Source organism: Athene noctua, chromosome 1, assembly GCF_965140245.1.
Source record: "Athene noctua chromosome 1, bAthNoc1.hap1.1, whole genome shotgun sequence".
Taxonomy (NCBI): Eukaryota; Metazoa; Chordata; class Aves; order Strigiformes; family Strigidae; genus Athene; species Athene noctua.
The window spans coordinates 162,074,845-162,094,625 of record NC_134037.1 but is presented as its reverse complement, the minus strand read 5'-3'; the positions used below and the strand labels follow the sequence as shown (position 1 = coordinate 162,094,625).

Below are 19,781 nucleotides of genomic sequence, written 5' to 3'. Positions count from 1 at the left end.
ACTATTTGGTGTAAGAAAGCTGTATGGAGTCTGTTTTCAAAGCAATATTGGAAAGTATAAATGCTATTTTATGTTCTGTTGGCTTATTAAAATATGAAAGTTACTTCTGCTTTACTAATATTACCAAACTAACATGCAGCGGTAATTTCTTTGCTGTTTATATTTTGTTGATGTCTGGTGGTGTAATAAGTAAGTGTTTGTGGAGTGTATTTGTCAGAACTTTACTGTAGATTCATGTTAGATATGTTCTGTTCAGTTCTTCAAATCCATTTATAGCAAGTATTAATCATGACAATTACATGCTGAATTCGGAGAAGAAAATCCTGATTCATTAAAATATTAGGGGTTTTTCTTGTTTATTAAATGCCTTCCTTAATTTGATCTGTCATGTCAGTGAAGAAATTCTCACCATGGTGTTAAACTAAATAGAAAGCATTTATTCTTTTCTCAAGCTGAAGAATGCTGGGAATTATCTTCATTTTGGTTTCTAAGGTACTGAGGAACAAAAGGACTTTTGGTAATGGAAGAAAATTTAAGATAACAGGAGCCATCAGAAAATTCCTCATGAAAAATTTTCCATCACAAAATGTCTTTTTGTGAGAAGTCTTTCCCAGGAATGTGTACATCACAAAAGCTTGTCAGGCTGTGGGTGAAATTGTACATCGAGATCAGAGAGATTTCAGTGAGAAACTCGACTTAGGCAGAATAGCCATGTGGGACTTGGGTGGCCTGGTTACAAGGCAGTGGTTCACCTAATCAGAGCTGAACCACAGCATCCTGCATCCCCAAAGACAGGTGGAGCCTACATGGTCACCCAGACTAAAGTGATGTCCCATCCTTCTGCAGGTCTGATGGGCAGGGAAATAGTGAGTAGGCCAGGTGTGGGGCTGTGTTTAGAGTGTTCTCCTGGGATATAAAAAATGGAGAAGCTAATTCTTGGGCAATGAAGGAACTTAAATTTGAGTCTTCTTTCCAAGACCCCAGGTAAGAGTGTCTCAAATGGTAGGTTATTGCCATTTTTAGGGTTTAACAACATCCTTAATTTTTCCTTTTCTCCCCTGCCCCCCTCCCCCTTCTCTTGGACACTTCTCAACCTAGAATGAGAAAAATGTGTCAAAACTTCAGTGCAAATCTGTGGCACAAGAAAAAAAAATTCTTGCCCAGTTGTACTCTTCATCTTGTGGGTATTTACCTATTTTCTATATGGAACCTGAAAGACTGTTTTCCTCACAGTTCTTTACCACAAGATTTCATACTATTGAAACTTTTCCTGTATCTGAAACCTGCTAAATCAGCCTTACCTCAAAATTAGTTGAAAGTTTTTGCTGCTTCTCACTTTCTCTGTGAATGCAAGCTCTTCTTTCAATTTTTGCAGTTCCTGTCAGCTGAGGAACATTAATCCCTCTTCACTGAACATAATGTCATTGCACTGTCTGCTAGGTGGTGAATGAACTAGAAAGATACTTCATTGTATGTAAATCCATTACTAATACAGCAAGAAAAGAGAATTTGTTAATATTGTTGTGGAACTTTTTAGATTTTGCAGCATAAAAGATGTGCTTTAACTGATGCAAATTACCTGTAATAAAATGTGTGTTACAGCATGTTGTCTCACATATTGCTGGAAAACTTTAAAAACCAATTACTTATTTGACTAATTTTTTTCTTGTTTCCTTCTTACTGCATCCGTAGTTTCAGAGCAATCCTTACAATCAGGTATAGTATAGTAAATTAAGCTGTAAATATCTGAGCAGCTATTTTTCTTCTCTGGCTTTTTTCTTGTGCCTATTTGCATAATACTTGGTTGTGGGCTCACATTTTCCTAGTAGTGTTTGGATCTGGCATTCCTGTGCCCCAAAATCATTTAATCCAAGAAAAACTCTTTAATAAAAGAAAAGTGAAAATATAAGGGATGAAAAATGTTGCAGTTGTGCTTGAGTGTGAGTTATGAAAAGAGGCAACCAATTATTTGGGTTTTATTTTTGCAAATGCTTTATTCTAGCTGTAGAGGAATTTGCTTTTTTATCTGGTTTGAGAGCTTCTGTATTTTTCTTTTGTCTAAATGTTTTGTTTAGGATAAGAGGTAAAATTCTTCAGTACAATTTATAACTTCATCTTTTTGCCATTAGAAGGCTCTACCTGCTTGTGTTCTTGAATGAGATGGACTGGTTTTGTAATATCTCCCAGCAAAGGTTAACGTTGTACTGGAACAATCTGAAATAATATGCCGGCACTTGTGTTTTGTGGAACAAAAGTAGTCAAAACCACTGCACGTGACACAAAATGAAAGTATTAGAGCATCTATTTAGGTAAAACTTTCAGTAAAGAGAAACTCAGAAGAGGGAACTCTGTAATTAACTCCTAATCTTCTACTTTGAGACTATGCAGTAATATCTTGACCAACGTGTGTGATGTTGGGTTTCAGATATGAGAGGTTGGCTTTGGAGGATTCAGCAATACCAAAGAAAGACATAATACATAAAGAAGTAATATGTACTAATAAGAATGAGTAGAGATGAGCCAGATAGAGAAAAATGACATGAAAGGTCTCTTCAATTTAAGATATTGTGAAAACTCATAGTTATTATCTTTGTAAGTTAGAAACATAAGCAACATAACGCCTTTGAACTTTGTTTTCAAAGTTTTTGAATTCTTAGTGGAAATTCTCCTTTTTATTGTAATATAAGCTCTTTACACGAAGCTGCTCCATTTGGGAAGATGTGATCTATACATTTTCCATATTTTTAAGGAAGAGCTGTATTTGTTAGCTGTGCAACACTTCATCATCTCCTTGTTCCCAGAAACTATTATTTAAAATAAAATACTCCTAATGCTCATATGTTCAGATTTTACTATGTGTTGAGGAAAATTTAAATGGCCATTTCTGAGCTATTGCCTTATCAGAGTTCATTGTACTACCTCTTGGAAGTAGGTTCAGTGAAACCAGATCAGATGCTTAGTTTCTGGGTGAGAAGAAAAAACTACGTTCTTAATATCTGGGAAGACAAAGGGAGAGGAGGGAGGAAGGAAACAAGGAAGCTCTTAATTGTTCAGATGAGTGTCCCATTTTAAGAGAATAGTGAAGTTGTGCGCAGTATCCCCTGAACCACTGTGCTCAGAGAGTAGCCACTAGCCCCAGGTTCTGAAGATTGAGACGGTAGGATGCTTGAAAGAAAGTGTGAAGATTTGTTGTTGGCTAGATTGTTGTTCAAATACATCTGAAGTGTTTAAAGCTTCCCCCTCCCACCCCTTGGAAAACCATTTCAACAGTAATCTGTATTTTTGAGCTTTAAATGTGTTTTCCCTTTACATTTGTCTCAGCTTTGCTTTTTCTGTTAATGTTTTACTGTATCTGCTTAATTCTTACTGAGTACTTAAATAATGAAATCTGAGTTACAGGTAACATACATCTGAAATTAACTGATTGACTAGCATTTTGTCAATGTGAAAAACTGTTCATGGAATAAACAGTCACATTGTCATTTATGGTGTTACCATCTAGACTGTATCAGCCTAGCTTATAACTCATGAAGAGTCATAACTTCCTGATGTAACATTTCACCGTGGGTATCATCTGAATACAAATTGCATATATTGAAACATATCTACAGTAATTTGGATGTTGTAGTAAAATAGTTCAATCAAGTTCAGTTGCACAGAATATCCCACCAAGAATTTTAAATTAATACTCCTTTTGTAGAACTGATTTCCACATATCTGCCTGCCTAGTACGAACAGCAGTTTTTTGCTTCAGAATAACAGAAAATGTAATTGATTGGATTTTTAACATTGTGGAGTGAGACATAATTTTGTTGAAAAGATAAAAGAGCTAGAAATGTGTAGGAAGATAATGTATGCAGGAGGCTCAGGAGCTCTGAAAAACAATTGGCTCAGTATTTTGGAAAGCAGATTAAAATTTTATTTATTTTCTTTATTCTAATTTAGAAAAAGAGTAATTTACAATTTAGAAAGCTTGCTGGTTTAAAAGTATGAATTTCAGGTTTGTAATAAGCATGTTGTCAGTTCACTTCTAAAGTTAGATTTTTATCCTGGTAAGATTTTTCACATTAGGGATTCATGACAATGTCAGGAGTTAAATAGGCAGTAATTAAATTTTGCAGCTTTTCTTAAAAGCTGCTTGGTAGCAAATATGAACTATTTGGAGTAACTATTTAAAATTAAACTGAAAATTGCTGAATTTGCATAAGTAAAAGAAGGAACTGGAGAGAATAAAAGTCCAAACTCTGCTTTTAAACTTGCTCAGAGTACTAAAAAGGCTAATCGGTGCAGATCTTCAAAGCTATTTGTAATGCTAATATGGATTTCTCAGGTTCACCTAATCCTTTGGATAATTTGGGTACTTGTTTATATCATGGCTACAACTTTTCTTGGATTGGTGTCTCTTCAGTGGTCAGGTGTTTGGGTAGCTTCTGTCCTTGACACTTGGAGGCTTTTCTGGCATTTGGTGGACTTCTTGACTTGACAGTTACCTAGTGTGTAGACACATTCAGAAGTAGACTCAGTCTCTCATCTGAAGGTGTAAAGTATTCTGTTGGCTCCTTGCTATTTTCTTGACTTCATTTACCTGGATTATGATAAAGAAATCATATCCCCAAGCATGATCTGCTTGCAGTACCCCAAGGAGTCACCGGTCAGTTCATTGTCCTTTGCATGTGTTTAGCCCATATATGGATATTATTTGTTCAGCAGTGAAAGAGTTCATAAACAACAAATACATTATATTATTTAAAAAATATTTTTCTAGTTTGTTTCAAAACCATGAGGGCTAAAGAATCTCTGATTTTTGTTTTAATTGGGTAGCCAAGATTCTGTAGCAGATTTGAAGGTGGTAAGCTTAAAGAATAGCTAAAAAGACAACAACAGCTCATGAATCATCCTATTTTGGGGATGTGAATGAAAATATTGTGCCCAGTAGCCGACCATTTTGCAAGACAGCACACAGTGAAAGGAAGAGTTCCCTCTAATATTGTTTATACAATTGTCACGGAGTCTCTTAACCATGAGACTACCTAAGTGATATTAATTTACCTATTTTGAATGAAGTACAATGCGAACAATACTGTTCACACCTGATGCAATTTTTATTCCACTGCGATTAAGGAAAAAAAAGAAAGGAACTTTAGAAAATATTCAGATCTGTACATTTGCATTAGGAAATATATTTGTATGAGTATATTTTGTAGCTGATTTATGAAGGGACTTTAAAAATATCTCTCTCTAGTGTCTGACCATTGAAGAACATTTTTTTTGTTTGTTTCTCACAGTGCCCTTTACAGATGGGTCATTACTCTCTCCCATCTGGCAGATAGAAACAAGGCACAGAGAAAGGCTGGTGTGACAGAGCAATGAGTTGAATTGTTTTGAATCCTATCCTACTTTCCTTGCTAAATCATAATTTTAGGAATTCAACTGACCTAGTAATTCAGATTTGTGCCTTAAACAGACATACTCTAGCATAACAAAATAATGTACCTTATCTGTTTTAGTAAGTGTAGTATATCAGTAATTTTTACACTTCTAGAAATTAACATACTTGTATGTTGTTTTTGTAATGGAGATTGAATTTCATAAATGTAGTCTGTGAAAATGAGGTAGATATCGGTGTTGACATGTATGAAAAAGAATGGTTTTCATAGAGACTCATAGAAAGGGTGAGTGACAGGTATTTATAAAACATAGAAATTATGTTTCTTTCATATATTATTTTTATATATATATATATATATATTTCTTCAAGCAAATTACTACTGTCTTTCATTCAGTCAGTACCCTACCCAGACAAGTAATGTCTGCAAATGTACTTTCCCTTGTGAAAAGCTGCATTCATCTTGCTTTCACGGTTTAACTTTCTATATATCTGTGCATGGATTTGTTGCCATCTTTTTAAGGGAAATATCTCATTGCCAAGTTTTCTGAAGAAACATTCTATATAAAAATAATGTCTTTTCAAATGTTTTTGCAGCATCTGTAAAAGTGCTAAAGAGTATGTGTGAAAACTTTTATAAGTATGCAAAACCGAAAAAAATTAGAGTCTGCGTCGGAACATGGAACGTCAATGGGGGGAAGCAGTTTCGAAGTATTGCCTTTAGAAATCAGACCCTCACTGACTGGCTTCTAGATGCACCAAAGTTAGCTGGTATTCATGAATTCCAAGGTATGACTTGTATTCTGTCAATTTTTTATTGAAAGCTCTGATTTTCGTAATTAGATCATAAATATTAAAATAGATATATGAGGTCTTGGGTTCTTAAGTCGATTATAAACAACAAATGGTTTTCTTAATATTTAAATGCAGATCGCAAAAGCAAGCCTGTAGATATATTTGCCATTGGATTTGAAGAAATGGTGGAGTTAAATGCAGGGAACATTGTGAATGCAAGGTAGGTGATACAATCTATACAGTACTGGTTTAGCTGATAATCACATTTCTCGAGTAAAATGTTATTTAAATTTTTTTTCTCCTGTTTTGTAATGGTTGGGATTAGTCTGGATTAATTTTTGACTGTATTCCAGTTCTCTCTGCTGTGCCAGGATTGCAGATTTCATCTCAGCTTTCTCTAGCAAAGCTGTGATCACTTAGATCCTGTATAATGTAATCTCAAGGATCCAAATAGTCAGTACTTGACCATATTTTGGATTGCACCTTCAGCAGCCCCTCAACTTTTTCCTTCCTTTAACACTTTGAGGGAATTTACCTTCAATGCTCATAGTGTTCTGCAGTCTCTGTGCCTTCACACTGCTGGGAACAGCAAGTCCTGTGAAATTCCTTCCAAAAGCATGTATTGTTGGTATGCCTTTATATAGTGTCTTGCATCAGATTTTGATCTGTATAAAGCAAGGCTTCCTTCCATACTGTCAGGCTTTGTGGTCATTCCATGTATTACATGTGTATATTATTGTGGAGTTTGGATTTTGCACCCCTAGTGGAGTAGGTTATGAAAATACATTTTTAACAATGGTGGGTGATACCAGTGTTGAAGTCTTTATGTGTAGTCCTAGGATTGTATTCACTTTTGTCCATTGTTTTGTCTGCCTGTTTTGCATGTTTTCTGGTGTTTAGCAAGCTTGAACACTGTTAGCCTTTGCACAGGCTTTTGTTTTGAGGACAAAGTGGCAGTTTATCACCCCCCTAATTTCACACTATGTCTAGTTAACACTGTTTCCAGATTTGATATTTTTCATTTATCTCCAGTGGTTGCTCTGAAAACCATAGTCTGTTAGGTCTCCAAAGAAGTTTCTTCTTGATCTAAGACCATGGATATCTCTGTCTTCCAATACTGAATGAGCTCTAGGCTAGGAAGTAACTCCGTAGAAAAATTCTTAGGTTTTGCTCCTCTAGTCTAGCCTAAGAAATACAGAAGCCCTGGCTTCTAACATTGTGGTGGTGTTGAGAAAAGTGAGACAATGTTTTATGAAGCTGAATTTGAAATTATAGTATCATGGCAGTCTGTAGCCTGTGTCTCTGCTAGGAGGCATTTGAGCACCATTCACAATTCTTGGCTTTGGTTTACTACCCCAAGGTTTAGTTAAGATTATTGTATGAAGCTTATTCCGCTAGATCATCAGTTTAGATACTTGCCTAATTTGTTTTCTTTTAAAACTGGTGGTTTTAATCTCACTGCTAGCACAACCAATCAGAAGCTCTGGGCTGCTGAACTGCAGAAGACTATATCAAGAGATTGCAAGTATGTGCTGCTGGCTTCTGAGCAGTTGGTGGGCGTCTGCCTTTTTGTGTTCATCAGGCCCCAGCATGCTCCTTTTATCAGGTCAGTGAACACACAGCTGGGCACAAGCTGGGTCACCTTCAGTTTGCTTTGTATTGCAAGCTAACATACAAGTGTACTAAGAAGCATATGGGGCTCTAAAAGAGCTGTTCCATCTTCTGGAGAACTAGTCGCTTAAATTCTTTTATCTTAGTTCTTAAATGTCTCATCAGTTGCCAAGAAAGCTTGAAAAGCTGAAGGGTTATATTGTTACCTGCTCCGTAGCTGTTGCCATTTTCTTAAAATAGCCCAGTGGCCTTGCTGATGAAAGAACAATGTGAAAATGTTTTCTTACCAACACAACAGCTTTAAGTGTGTCGGAGTATGACATTAACGTATGTGCCATTGTATTTCAAGGTTTAATAGTTGTTTAACTCTTTTAGGGATGTTGCTGTTGATACTGTAAAGACTGGCATGGGAGGCGCCACTGGTAATAAAGGTGCAGTAGCAATTCGGATGTTGTTTCATACATCCAGTCTTTGCTTTGTCTGCAGTCATTTTGCTGCAGGGCAATCACAAGTTAAAGAGAGAAATGAAGACTTCATAGAAATAGCTCGCAAGCTTGGTTTTCCAATGGTAAGCAACAGTGTTCAAATTCCATTGAGCTCTAGCAGTGTCATCCAAAAGCTCTATTTGTTTTTCTTTCCCCTTTCCAGATTCAGGTGGAAATCAAATTTCTTTGTGTTAGAAGTCTCAGAGATAATTAAGTTCCCACAATTTTTGTTAAAATAGATGCAGAAAGAATAGACCTTTCCAGTGCAATGACTGATAGAGACAGGATGAAGGATGAATTCACCTTCATTAGGCATCAAGGCTTTAGCATAGGAAGGAGATTTTATGGATTGCTGACATGCAGTAGAATTTTTGTATGCGCTGGAGTTAATCAACTATGAGAAAAAAATCCATGGGAAAGAGCGCTATATTCAGTACACAAGAACGATTTTTTGCTGACTCATTTTAACTTATTTATTCATTTTTGTCAATTGTATAGTTCTCTTCTATATTCTCATAAAGGATTATTTATTTATTATTTAATGGTTGGATTAGATGATCTTCAAGGTCTTTTCCGATCTGGATGATTCTGTGATTATCAAACACCAAATAAATACCTGATAATTTTATCAATGCAACAAAATGCTTCCTTGAGACTTAAAGCTGTCTTAAATTTTGTAGTCAAAATGTCCTTTGTTCTGTGCAGGAGCCTGACATTGTTTTTTAATTTCTAAATTTGTGGCCATGGTCCTGTTTCAGTTTTTCTTGAAAGTACTGTGTTCTTATGGTCCCCAGAAACAGTTTCCTAAATGCTGCTGGTTTAGTCTGCCAGTGTATCTACTTTGATTTACTTAAAGGCAATGGAAAATTCAAAACAAAGAGAGAAGTGAAAGTTCTCACTTTAAACCCTAGGCTTTGTTTAAACAAACAGAGTCCTTCTGTCTCTCTCTAGCCATGAAAATTGTATATAACTGAAAAGTCTTCAATTAAATCTAGTAATAAAGCCATTGGTTTGCAGTTTGTCAGGGTATTGTGGCACAGGATCCCAGGGTAGTGTTTTGTTCTCCTTTGTAACCTCTTTGTCACACAGGTAGCAGTCATCGTGTTAGAGCAGACTTCTAAAACAGGAGTAGAAATACAAAGAATTTTAGAATCCAGTTCAGATGATTCATGTTTCTTTAGAAATGCAGACTACATAAGAAATGTTACTACTTCTTTCATGTTCTGTATGTGTGAATACCATACAGTTGGCTATGTTTTTCTAACCATATGAACACTAAATATGAACATGTATTTCAGTTGTTCTCATCAGCTAGAAATGATGCATATTTTACAGTTAAAAACTGAACTTCTACACCTGGAAGTAGTAAATTTGTTGCTTGTTTTTAACTTCATTGTGTGCTTCTGTTTTACAGGGAAGGATGCTCTTTTCCCATGACTATATCTTTTGGTGTGGTGACTTTAATTATCGAATAGATATTCCAAATGAGGAGGTTAAGGACCTAATACGACAACAGAACTGGGATACCCTTATAGCAGGAGACCAACTTATCAATCAGAAAAATTCTGGACAGGTATCTTGAAAACGTTACCACACTTAAGAATACTTTATTTTTCTTTTTGGCTTTAGCAATTTTCTGAGGTGCTTCTGTAAATCTGTATCCTCAACATATTTCACCTGTCACTTTTGTCCAGGTAGTGGTATGGAAGGGTGGGGCATAGCAACATTAAATAACTTCTTGTAACTGACCTGAAGAGGCAATGATACGAGTGCAGTGAGTAGCTGTAGGAGTGAGGTTTTTCTTTCTCTCCTGAAAAAACAGGAAACTCTATCATCTCTTTAGAACTTCATGTTGGAGTTTACTAACTACAATACTTATCTTTTTATCAGGTGCAAGTATTTTAAAAAATATTTGTAGCAGTTCTTTTGGTAATGTTCCTGTTTACTTTAAATTGCTGCAGTAATAGGTCTAATGCTGTTATGTCATTCTGTTGGAAAAAGGAGTAGTCCAAATGGTAGCCTTTTTACTTACAAAGAAAAAGAGCATGGAATAATGAAGTCTGAAGAAAGCTTCAGATTTTAGACTTTTAGGGTTTCTTGAGAGGCAGCAATTAAAGGAATATTTGTAATAAATCAAATTTTTCTGTGAAAGTTACATTCTTTCTTTCCAGCTTTGTGGGAATGCTGTAGATGGTACAATGAGAGACAATCCTCTGTTGTCCATTTTTTCTACTTGCCAGCACTTTGATCATAAGCAGGTTTTTTTCTGAATTAGAGTACTCTTCCATTTGTGCTGGTATCTTGTGCACCAGAACAGGAGGCAAAGCATTTGATATTTTTAAATTTGATTAAAATTAACTTGATAATTGTTAATTTTACCAAAACAAGAGAGGTATAGAGGCTTTGGAGACACTTACAGCAGTTATAGGGCTGGAAAGATCTATGGAAACTACCGGAATACAAAAAAAGACTCAAAACAGTCTCCTAGCTGGGGAGAAGAAGGGCTAGTATTGCACTGTTGGAGTAATATCCAGTTATTTGGAAGTGGCTGGCTGGGCAGCAAGGGATATCAGCTGGCTAGGGAGAGTTGTTGCATGTGGCTGTTCAGGAAAGGCATTTACATACCAATTTTCTTCATAAAAGTAGGTTAACAAATAATTACTGAAGGCAAAGAAATTAATAAATTATCTCAGAAGTTGCAAATCTTCTGACACTGATTTTTAAATTGACTGGATTTCAATGAATATTTCCAAGAAGAAAAGCAGGCTAACCTGTCATTTGATGCAGACTTGACTATAAGATCTAAGTTAGATTTATATTTTACAGCTTTCTGATGTGAAGTAAAACAGCACATCCAAGATTAAACCAAGACTGGAGCTGGTTAGGTTAACTAAAGGATTTTACCTTATGTCTGGTTTAAACACTTAAGGAGTGAGCAAATCTCCTGGCCTTCTAGGGTCTTTTGTCAGCTGGCTGTATCTGTTTATGTTGCGAAGTACCTAATGGATTTTTTGATTCATTTCAATTGACTCTATCTCTAAATACCGTATGTACTCTTGGCAGATAATTTCACACGTTATCTCCTTTTATTCTGTTTTCCTACTTGCTTGAGATACTATCTCTCTAATCTTTCAGTTCATATTGAATGTATTAAGGATTCTCTATTTATCTTTTTTCTTTTTATACTTAACTCCTGTTTTATTGGTGGGGCATTTTGTGTCAATTTGGGGGAATGCTCTGCATGTTCAGATAGGTACATAAAATATAAACCTTCATTCACAGCTTTTGCTGACACGAGACACTAACGAACTAATTAAAATGCTGTGAGCAGCGTCTGGGTTCAGGATGACCTCAAGTTCTGAATGACACTGGAGGAACAGTAGGTTGTTCATGAGCCTGGGTTTAAAGATATAAATGTTGACATACTTCTGTTTAAAGATAATCTATGTGGGTCATTATGTAGTCTTAGTGGTAAATGTAGAATGTTTTCAGCAGATAAAATTTGGAGAAGGATTCATATTATCAAATGCCTTTTTTCTGAAATATGTATACAGGTTTTCACTGTTAGAAAAGAGAATTCTGATTAGTTTCAAGCTGTTTACCATCTGTTTCTGTCTTCTGGCATGACATATAACTGCTTTGTCTCTTACAGATTTTTAGGGGATTTTTGGAAGGAAAAATAAATTTTGCGCCTACATACAAATATGATCTGTTTTCTGATGACTATGACACCAGTGAAAAATGTCGCACACCAGCATGGACAGATCGTATTCTTTGGAGAAGAAGAAAATGGCCTTTTGACCGATCAGGTTTGAGTGCTTCCTTGAACTGTTTAAAATATCCTTTTAAGTTGCTTACAGAATCAGATTAGTGACATTCACAGTGCCAGTGATTCTGAGCTTCTATCCCTGCCTTTGTATGAGACAGAAAGCTTATAACAGCACCTGCAGTGAATACAGTAATGCGGAACAGAAGGATCAAGTGTCAGATACCAGTTACTGATACTTCAAAAGTTCAAAAAGAACTTCTTTTTTCTTCTGTAAAACACTGTTTTGGTTTACTTTCTTTTTTATCTTTTTACATATCTTAATTTTTAAAGCATATTCTTGTAATCACTGTATTTTTCCCTTTTGTTTTCATTAATACTCAATGTAGCTGAAGACCTGGATCTTCTGAATGCTAGTTTTCATGATGACAGTAATGTCCCTTATACGTGGAATCCTGGTACTTTGTTGCACTACGGAAGAGCAGAGCTGAAAACATCTGATCATAGGTTTCAGTTTTGTTTTATACATTACTTCCTAATCACTGAAGAATTAATACTCATATTTTGTTGCTCAGATACTCTGCTTACAGGTTTTTCTTGTGTATATTTTTTCAAGGCCTGTGGTTGCATTGATTGACATCGATATATTTGAAATTGAAGCGGAAGAGAGACAAAAAGTTTATAAGGAGGTGATTGCAATGCAAGGACCACCTGATGGTACTGTAATGGTCTCCATCAGAAGTTCTTCAGCAGAAGAAAACTATTTTGATGATAACTTGATTGATGATCTTCTTCAAAAATTTGCAACCTATGGCGAAGTTATACTTATAAGGTTAAAAAGACTTTTTACTTTTTAAGCTATATCTCTCTTCGTTGTTCCCACCTATTTCCTGAATAAAGTTACTTTCTTAGCAGGCATTTCAGTTATGATCTGCTTGATTTTTAACATTTAAATTTCAACTTTAATGTCTTTACAGTTGAAAATTAGTTTTCTATACCTGTATGCGTCTCAGTTTTCAGACTTAATTTTTCCAGATACTTCTTATTTCTGCGATAAAGTATCATACTGTCCTTGTTAGAAATCATAATTAAAATTTGTTATTGATACAATTTTATAGAAATTTTGTACTCTAAAATTGGGTTTGTAGTTTTAAATGAACTGAAGATGATAGCATCCCTGTGAACGTTTCATTTCCACTAAGCTGTTATTTGAACTCTGAATGCTGTGGTATTTTGTTTGAGGTTTTGTGAGGGTTGGTTGTTTTGTTTTCAGAAGACAAGTCCATAGTGTGATGTACCGTGGAACGCCTAATACAAATATCTAACCTGTAGCCACACAAATACTTCTGAGTGTGTAACTGTAGTCACATCATTTTTAAGAGGACAGTGCCTTTGCTGTGTGATATTTACCTCGTTCTTTTTTTTTTGTTGCAGGGATACATTCAGTTAAAGCTTGTTAGCCAATTATATATATTTTAATGAATTTAAAAAATTCTTCTCCATCAAATGAAACATTGAAAAACCTTTAAGATAAGAGGCTTCAAAATTTATTAGGTAGGATAAAGTATTTTAATTACTGTTTCAATGAACTTTGCAGGTTCGTGGAAGACAAGATGTGGGTAACATTTTTGGAAGGAAGCTCTGCTTTGAATGTAATGAATTTGAATGGTACTGAGGTAATGTAAAAATTACTGAACTTGCTTATAGCAAGAGAAAATCCAATTTTTTAATGAATACTTGTGGGGGATGGGGTTTTTGTTTCCTTGTTTTTAATTCCTAAAAGTCTTTCATGATCCATACTAGACTGTTGCATCTAATCTTTGTTTTTTTACTTTTGATATCCACATTGCATTATGTTGAGTTTTGAAAGCCAGCTGAGAGAAGTACCAAACAATTTCTTTTTAGCAGGAGGACTGTTAGAGAAATGAAGAGCCCATATTGAGAGGCATCTTCATCAAATGAAGGATTTTTAATTTTTTTTAAATCATTTAGAGAGCAGAGGTTTTGTCTTGAGTTTGTAGTATGAGCCAGTTTATCATATTTATAGCCAGCAATTATTTAAAATACAGCACTCCTGGACTGCAATTACTTTAAAATGTCAAAATTTCATTTCTCACTGACTTCTGTAGGGCCAATATTTAATATCTATAAAAAATCTAATCTTCATCTTCAGATTTTTACTGCTCTATGTTCCTGTTAAAACTTAGATTCTCTAAGTGTGGTGTTTGCAGATGGATCCTTGCATCTGATGAGTTTTACTGACAGTCCATGCAGGGTAGAGCTCAGTGTCATGTGTCAGTTTGCAGAATGAAGGCCTGCTGTTTTATCAGTCTCTAAAAATGGCTGTAATAATTGATAGCAACTTTAATAGTTGATAAGCAGGTCTGTTTTTCTTTACAAAGACTAGTATTTCTGTAGGAACAAAGAAACCAGAAGCTTTCTGTTAACTGAAAAGAAAATCTTACAAGACAAGTTCTTAGTTTTTCTTTAGAAAAATATTAAATAGTTTAAACTACACGAATGCATTTAATTATCAAAATGAAGTGAAAAGCATAATTATTCTTGTGACATTCCATTGTAATTGTTTCATCCCAGAAATTCTGATAACCTTATTTGTGATATTTTCAGTAATTTTAAATTTTTTTTCTTTTTAAATCTAGAATGCTGAGCTTTAATATTTCTGCTTTTAACAATTTCTGTTTGTGCATACCTTTTTGGAAATTCAGCTACTAGGAAGAATTATAAACATAAGCTTGAAAAATCCTGATTGGATCAGAAGTTTGGAAGATGAAATGAATCTAGAGAAGATTAATATTGGGCTGCCTTCATCAACAAGCTCCACTTTGCTTTGTGAAGATGCTGAGGTTACTGCAGACTATGATATGGAAGGTTTGTTGAAATAAAGTATTCCTTGGATTGAAATGCTTACAGTCTTAAATAATGTGGTTAATTTAATGCATATATCAATACTTTAAGAAGTTTATGCCCACCTAAAACAGATAAATTAGAAATCTCTTTATTTCCAACAGTATCTTGACAACTTGTTGAGCAGTGTCAGTTTGCACTGTATCTCTAGGTTTTTTACTAATTTGCTGACATTCTCTTTATTCTTCTCAGTTTATCCTGTGACCTACCCTCTCAGGGGCACTTAATTCAGGCAAATTTTACTGTTTGTGGAGATATCCTATAACCAGGATATACACTACTGCAGAGTGCAAAGCAATTATTTTTTTGCCAATACATGTAATAGATTAATAAGACTAATGATCTCCCATGCTAAGCACTGATTTGCTTACCACCCCCAAGAAGACACATGGTGAGCCTTTGACAAGGAGGCAAATATGAGTCCGGCAAGGAAACCTTCAGCCTCTCTTGCTCTTTGGAACAGGCTGATCTTCAGCACTGATGAATTGCTGTTTTCTGGTTCCCTGGTTTTTGTCAGTTTTGGTTTTTCTCTGCAGGCTTTTTGTATCTTTTAATGTTATACTTTTCTAGTGGAATCCTCAAGTTGCTGAATACTACTGTTGCAGCAGTTGTGCTTCTGCCTTTTTGCTTTTCTTTATTTGTACATGTCTAATCGATGTACTTCGTCACAGCTCATTTTTTGATCTATTAATTTATTTTTATGAAAGGTCTGCTTCACTCTCTTCTCTACGTTAAAATTTATTCTTATATTCTTAGCAAGTAAAACAGCTGTTTTTCAAACAGCTGCAAAACCCACACAGACAGCTTACCTGCTGATTCTTCCTGCATGTATTGCATTTCCATATGTATTCTACAGGGTCAGGTTTTTGCCATTTCTTGAACAGATATACTTTTTAGATATAGTCATTGTGTCTATATTGATTGATTCTAAGTTTGAGTAGTTCATTTGCTTTGAATTTCTATCCAGGTTCCTTAGTGGCAAACATTATGTTGCAAAAGCTTCAAGAAAAGAGATGGCAGCTTTGTGTATTGGAAACAGTAGACTAAGATTTTTTTTGTACAGGTATTTCATAAAGGAAGATATGTTTTGGTAAGTGTACAGATATGGGAAATCTGTATGAAAAGCTGGAATTTGCATTAGTCTTGGTGTCATAAGATACTTCATCCATTTTCCAACGCAGGTAGGAAATAGGACTTTAACATTTTAGATGCCTGTATGATTGGTAGATTTTATTAATAGTCCTACATGAAGTGGTATGATTCCCTTAAAATGTGATCTCTCAAATCTCACAAGACTCTTAGATCAAGAGCTAGTATTGAATTAGCAGCCTGGTTACTCTGTCACTGCTGAGAGTTGAAGCTGGAACTTCTGTAGAACATTGTGTGTCCTTCATGTACCTGAAGAAAGAGAAGCCTAGAAGTTGTGGAAGAAAGGCTTACTATAGTCTTATTGGAGTGTGATGGGATAATTGTCTATTTTAGGAATTTTGAATATCAACATAAACATATTCTAAATTGACAATTTACTTTTTAAAGGCACACCTGTTTTGCCAATTATCAGGCCTAGCATAAAGGACACAGCCAACATAAAGATGAACCAATAACCAAATTGTATTTGATAAGAAAGGGTCAGTACATCAGTGATCACTTGGGGTACAAACGAGTCAGTCATATTATACATAATTGATATCAATCCCACTGACCCCAGCAACAACACCGCATGACCAACAATGGGTAGAATAAATGGTGAAATGCAGTCTCTCATAGAAAGGACAGGAGACAACTGAGTCAATAAGCCAAACACATAAGACCAAGGAAGCCACATACTGAATCTCTACACAGCCCACGTTTACAAAGGCCAGACCGGACTGGAGCCTAGTTCCAGGGAGGCAGGAGGTCCTTCCCCAACAGGAAACTCTGCAAAGTGCATCCTCCTCACACACGGACACTGCCCATTCCTGCAGGTGGTTCCAGCTTTTATCCCTGAGTGGGACACTGACCTTTGTTTACTTACTGTGGGACACCTGGGGCTCATTTACCTAATGGCCTAAAGGCAAACTCACCACCCCTTTGTGAAGGGCTGTGGGAATCACCCATATGTCAACCTTAATTTGGGGCTTGGGTTTGAAACCCCAGCATTTCAACACTCAAGTTGAACCTTTTTTAAAAACATCATTCTGCCTTTTTAAACAGAAGGTATTACAATTAGCAGATATCTTGAAATCCCCTGTGCAGCCTTCTGAAGAATGAGTGATTGCAAACCAGGGAAATAATTTTTGCAAAGGTCACCTTTGTAAAGCCAATTGTTTCTTAGATTAAGCAACATTACAGTTGCTACACTATTATATTTATCTATAATATATATCTGTAATATATATTGTGCATTTGGAGTATTTTCAACTAGTTTGAATACATATGCATTTTTCATGTGTAATTTTATGATGCAAGAATCATACTTTGGTTGTTGAGCTAATTCCTTGGAACTTGAGGGCTTTTTGCAGAAAATCCCATACCCAGAACCTGTTTATAATTTCCCCACTTTTTAAAACCAGTAACTATTGTTCCCTTTATTTTGCATGCTTTTTCTTTTTTGGGGTGGGGTTTATTATTTAGGAGACATTGATGACTACAGTGCTGAAGTAGAAGAAATCCTTCCACAGCATCTACAGCCAACTTCCAGCTCTGGTCTTGGAACCTCCCCAAGCTCTTCACCGCGTTCCAGCCCCTGTCAATCCCCTACGCTCTCAGATGGACCTACACTCCCAGTAAGACCGAGCAGAGCACCCACAAAAACTCCTGGACCGCCTGTTTCCACACACAGTGCGTACTACCATGGTCGACTGCCTCTATTACTACTATACAATCTGGCAGCTGTATGGCCCAGTGGTAGAATACTAGCTTATAGATTATTTTAATAGAGCTTTTAGATGAATATAAAAGGCTATTCTTGTCATTAGCATATTATGCATAAGTGGCCTTGGGCAAGTTACCTCATTCTTTGGGTCTAGGTTTTCCTAATGGACAGTGGAAGAGCTTTGTTTCCTGAGTCATACTTAGGACACTGTCCATGGATCTATGCTGCTGCAAACTACCTAACTTGCTGTTGTTCTTTAGCATTTCACCCTGAAAGAGACATCTCAAAAAGTTACGTGATTAATAGGCTTTCTAAGTTGATTAGTTTGAAACCTCTGTTCAAAAATTCTGATGCAGTATGTCAGCATAATCCTAGTTCGCTTTAGTCACTCTTCAAATACAGCCCATTTCAATTAAAGCTCCTATCAGCTGTAATATGTAAATTGTAATCAGTAGATTTGTAAATTGGCTGTATGAAATGGAATAGGAAAGCTTTTGTTTAAAGACAACTTTATTTTAGTGACAAAGTGGATGTTTAGAATTACACTGTTTGGAATGGCTTTAGATTTACTTTGGAGTTACTTTACAAAGACTGCTAAAATGCCTTCAGAATTTCCCTTGGATCATTTTTTTCCAAAGCCCTTAGTTCACAGATAAGTGTCAAAATCAAAATTTGGAACTCTGCTATTTGTAAGAATGTTTAGAATTGAATGAAAAGCATATACTGATTAAAGCATATGAGACAAAAATCGTTATTTAGGAAATCTGCTGCTTTTCACTATTGGTTGATTCCTCTTGTTTTTCCTCTCTCAAAAACTTCTGTATTCTTGTTCCCAGGGCTGGGGACAGACTGTCCTCTCTGTGAAAATAACTTGCTATTAGAAGAGCTTTACTGTGATTAGAATGTGCAAGGGATTAATTTTTGCATTGTTTTCTGTCATGTTCTTCAGCTGAATTTCAGCTTGGTACCCAGCAGAAAGAGTCTTCTCAGAGCTTGGAGCCCAAGCGTCCTCCACCACCTCGCCCCATTGCTCCTCCTGCACGCCCCGCTCCACCACAGAGGCCACCTCCACCATCAGGTAATGTGGTGACATACATCAGGTGGTCAGGAATATTTTGTCTCAAGTCTGTGAGATGAACTTTGAAGTCCACACCCAAACTACATATTATATTGTGGTTTAGGGCTCAGTGGAATGTACCAGTTTTCACTAAAATGTTTAGTTGGTACATTTAATAGCAATAACAGCATGGGAAATAACAGCATTTTTCAGTACCATTTAAATATTACTGTCTTTGCTTAGTGAATGTTTTAAAATTTTTATGAATTTATTTTAAAGCTTAAAAATGTGGGATTCCTACAACAGTGTTTACACAACATTTTCATTTTTAGGGCATCTTCATTTTTAAAATGAAAGATGAGTAATCTTGTGCATTCATTGATTTATATTCCTTTAATTTTGGCATCAGTATGTATACATTTTATCATGTCCAAGTTTTTAATGTAGATTTCATCTGGATCATCTGAAAATGTAAACGATTGAGGACTAAGAGAAACTGGATGTTCAGAAGCATATGGGCAACATAGTTAATAACAAACTGACCCTTGTCATTTTTAACTTTCTCATTCTTTTTCTTTCCTCTTACTGTACTGGTATTTTTCATTATTGCTGCATTCATTTCTTAAATACTGTAAGGCGGTAGGAGTCCTGCACCTGCTAGAAAAGAATTTGGAGGTAATGATTTTAATTGTTTTTGGTATGACTACATAGCAAAACTACTATGGTGGTCTGTTGTGACAATACTTAATATGGTGATGTCCCAAAGTATAAAAATGGGTAATTATTGAATGTTAATGTAACTTCTTTCTCAGGGTTTGTATTCCCCTCTGAATTACATTTAACTGTATAGTAAAAAAATATTTCACCAGAAGCTGGTACATTATAGCCAGAGAGATTAAAGT

The 19,781-nt window shown here is 35.6% G+C and overlaps 1 protein-coding gene across 10 annotated transcripts in view; it reads left to right on the top strand.

Annotated features, from left to right (window-relative positions):
- Positions 1–19,781, top strand: part of SYNJ1 (synaptojanin 1) — a 68,332-nt gene that overhangs the window by 29,293 nt on the left and 19,258 nt on the right. For 6 of the 10 annotated variants that reach the window (XM_074902890.1, XM_074902929.1, XM_074902920.1 and 3 more), the window contains exons 13-26: positions 1,693–1,716; positions 5,984–6,175; positions 6,317–6,401; positions 7,647–7,787; positions 8,168–8,360; positions 9,692–9,850; positions 11,930–12,086; positions 12,433–12,550; positions 12,660–12,875; positions 13,641–13,719; positions 14,770–14,932; positions 17,582–17,788; positions 18,772–18,900; positions 19,516–19,554. In XM_074902890.1, coding sequence (XP_074758991.1) covers positions 1,693–1,716; positions 5,984–6,175; positions 6,317–6,401; positions 7,647–7,787; positions 8,168–8,360; positions 9,692–9,850; positions 11,930–12,086; positions 12,433–12,550; positions 12,660–12,875; positions 13,641–13,719; positions 14,770–14,932; positions 17,582–17,788; positions 18,772–18,900; positions 19,516–19,554 — 1,902 coding nt within the window. The remainder of the gene's footprint in view (positions 1–1,692; positions 1,717–5,983; positions 6,176–6,316; positions 6,402–7,646; positions 7,788–8,167; positions 8,361–9,691; positions 9,851–11,929; positions 12,087–12,432; positions 12,551–12,659; positions 12,876–13,640; positions 13,720–14,769; positions 14,933–17,581; positions 17,789–18,771; positions 18,901–19,515; positions 19,555–19,781) is intronic. The other 4 variants (XM_074902948.1, XM_074902939.1, XM_074902909.1 and 1 more) reach the window with 2 other exon arrangements.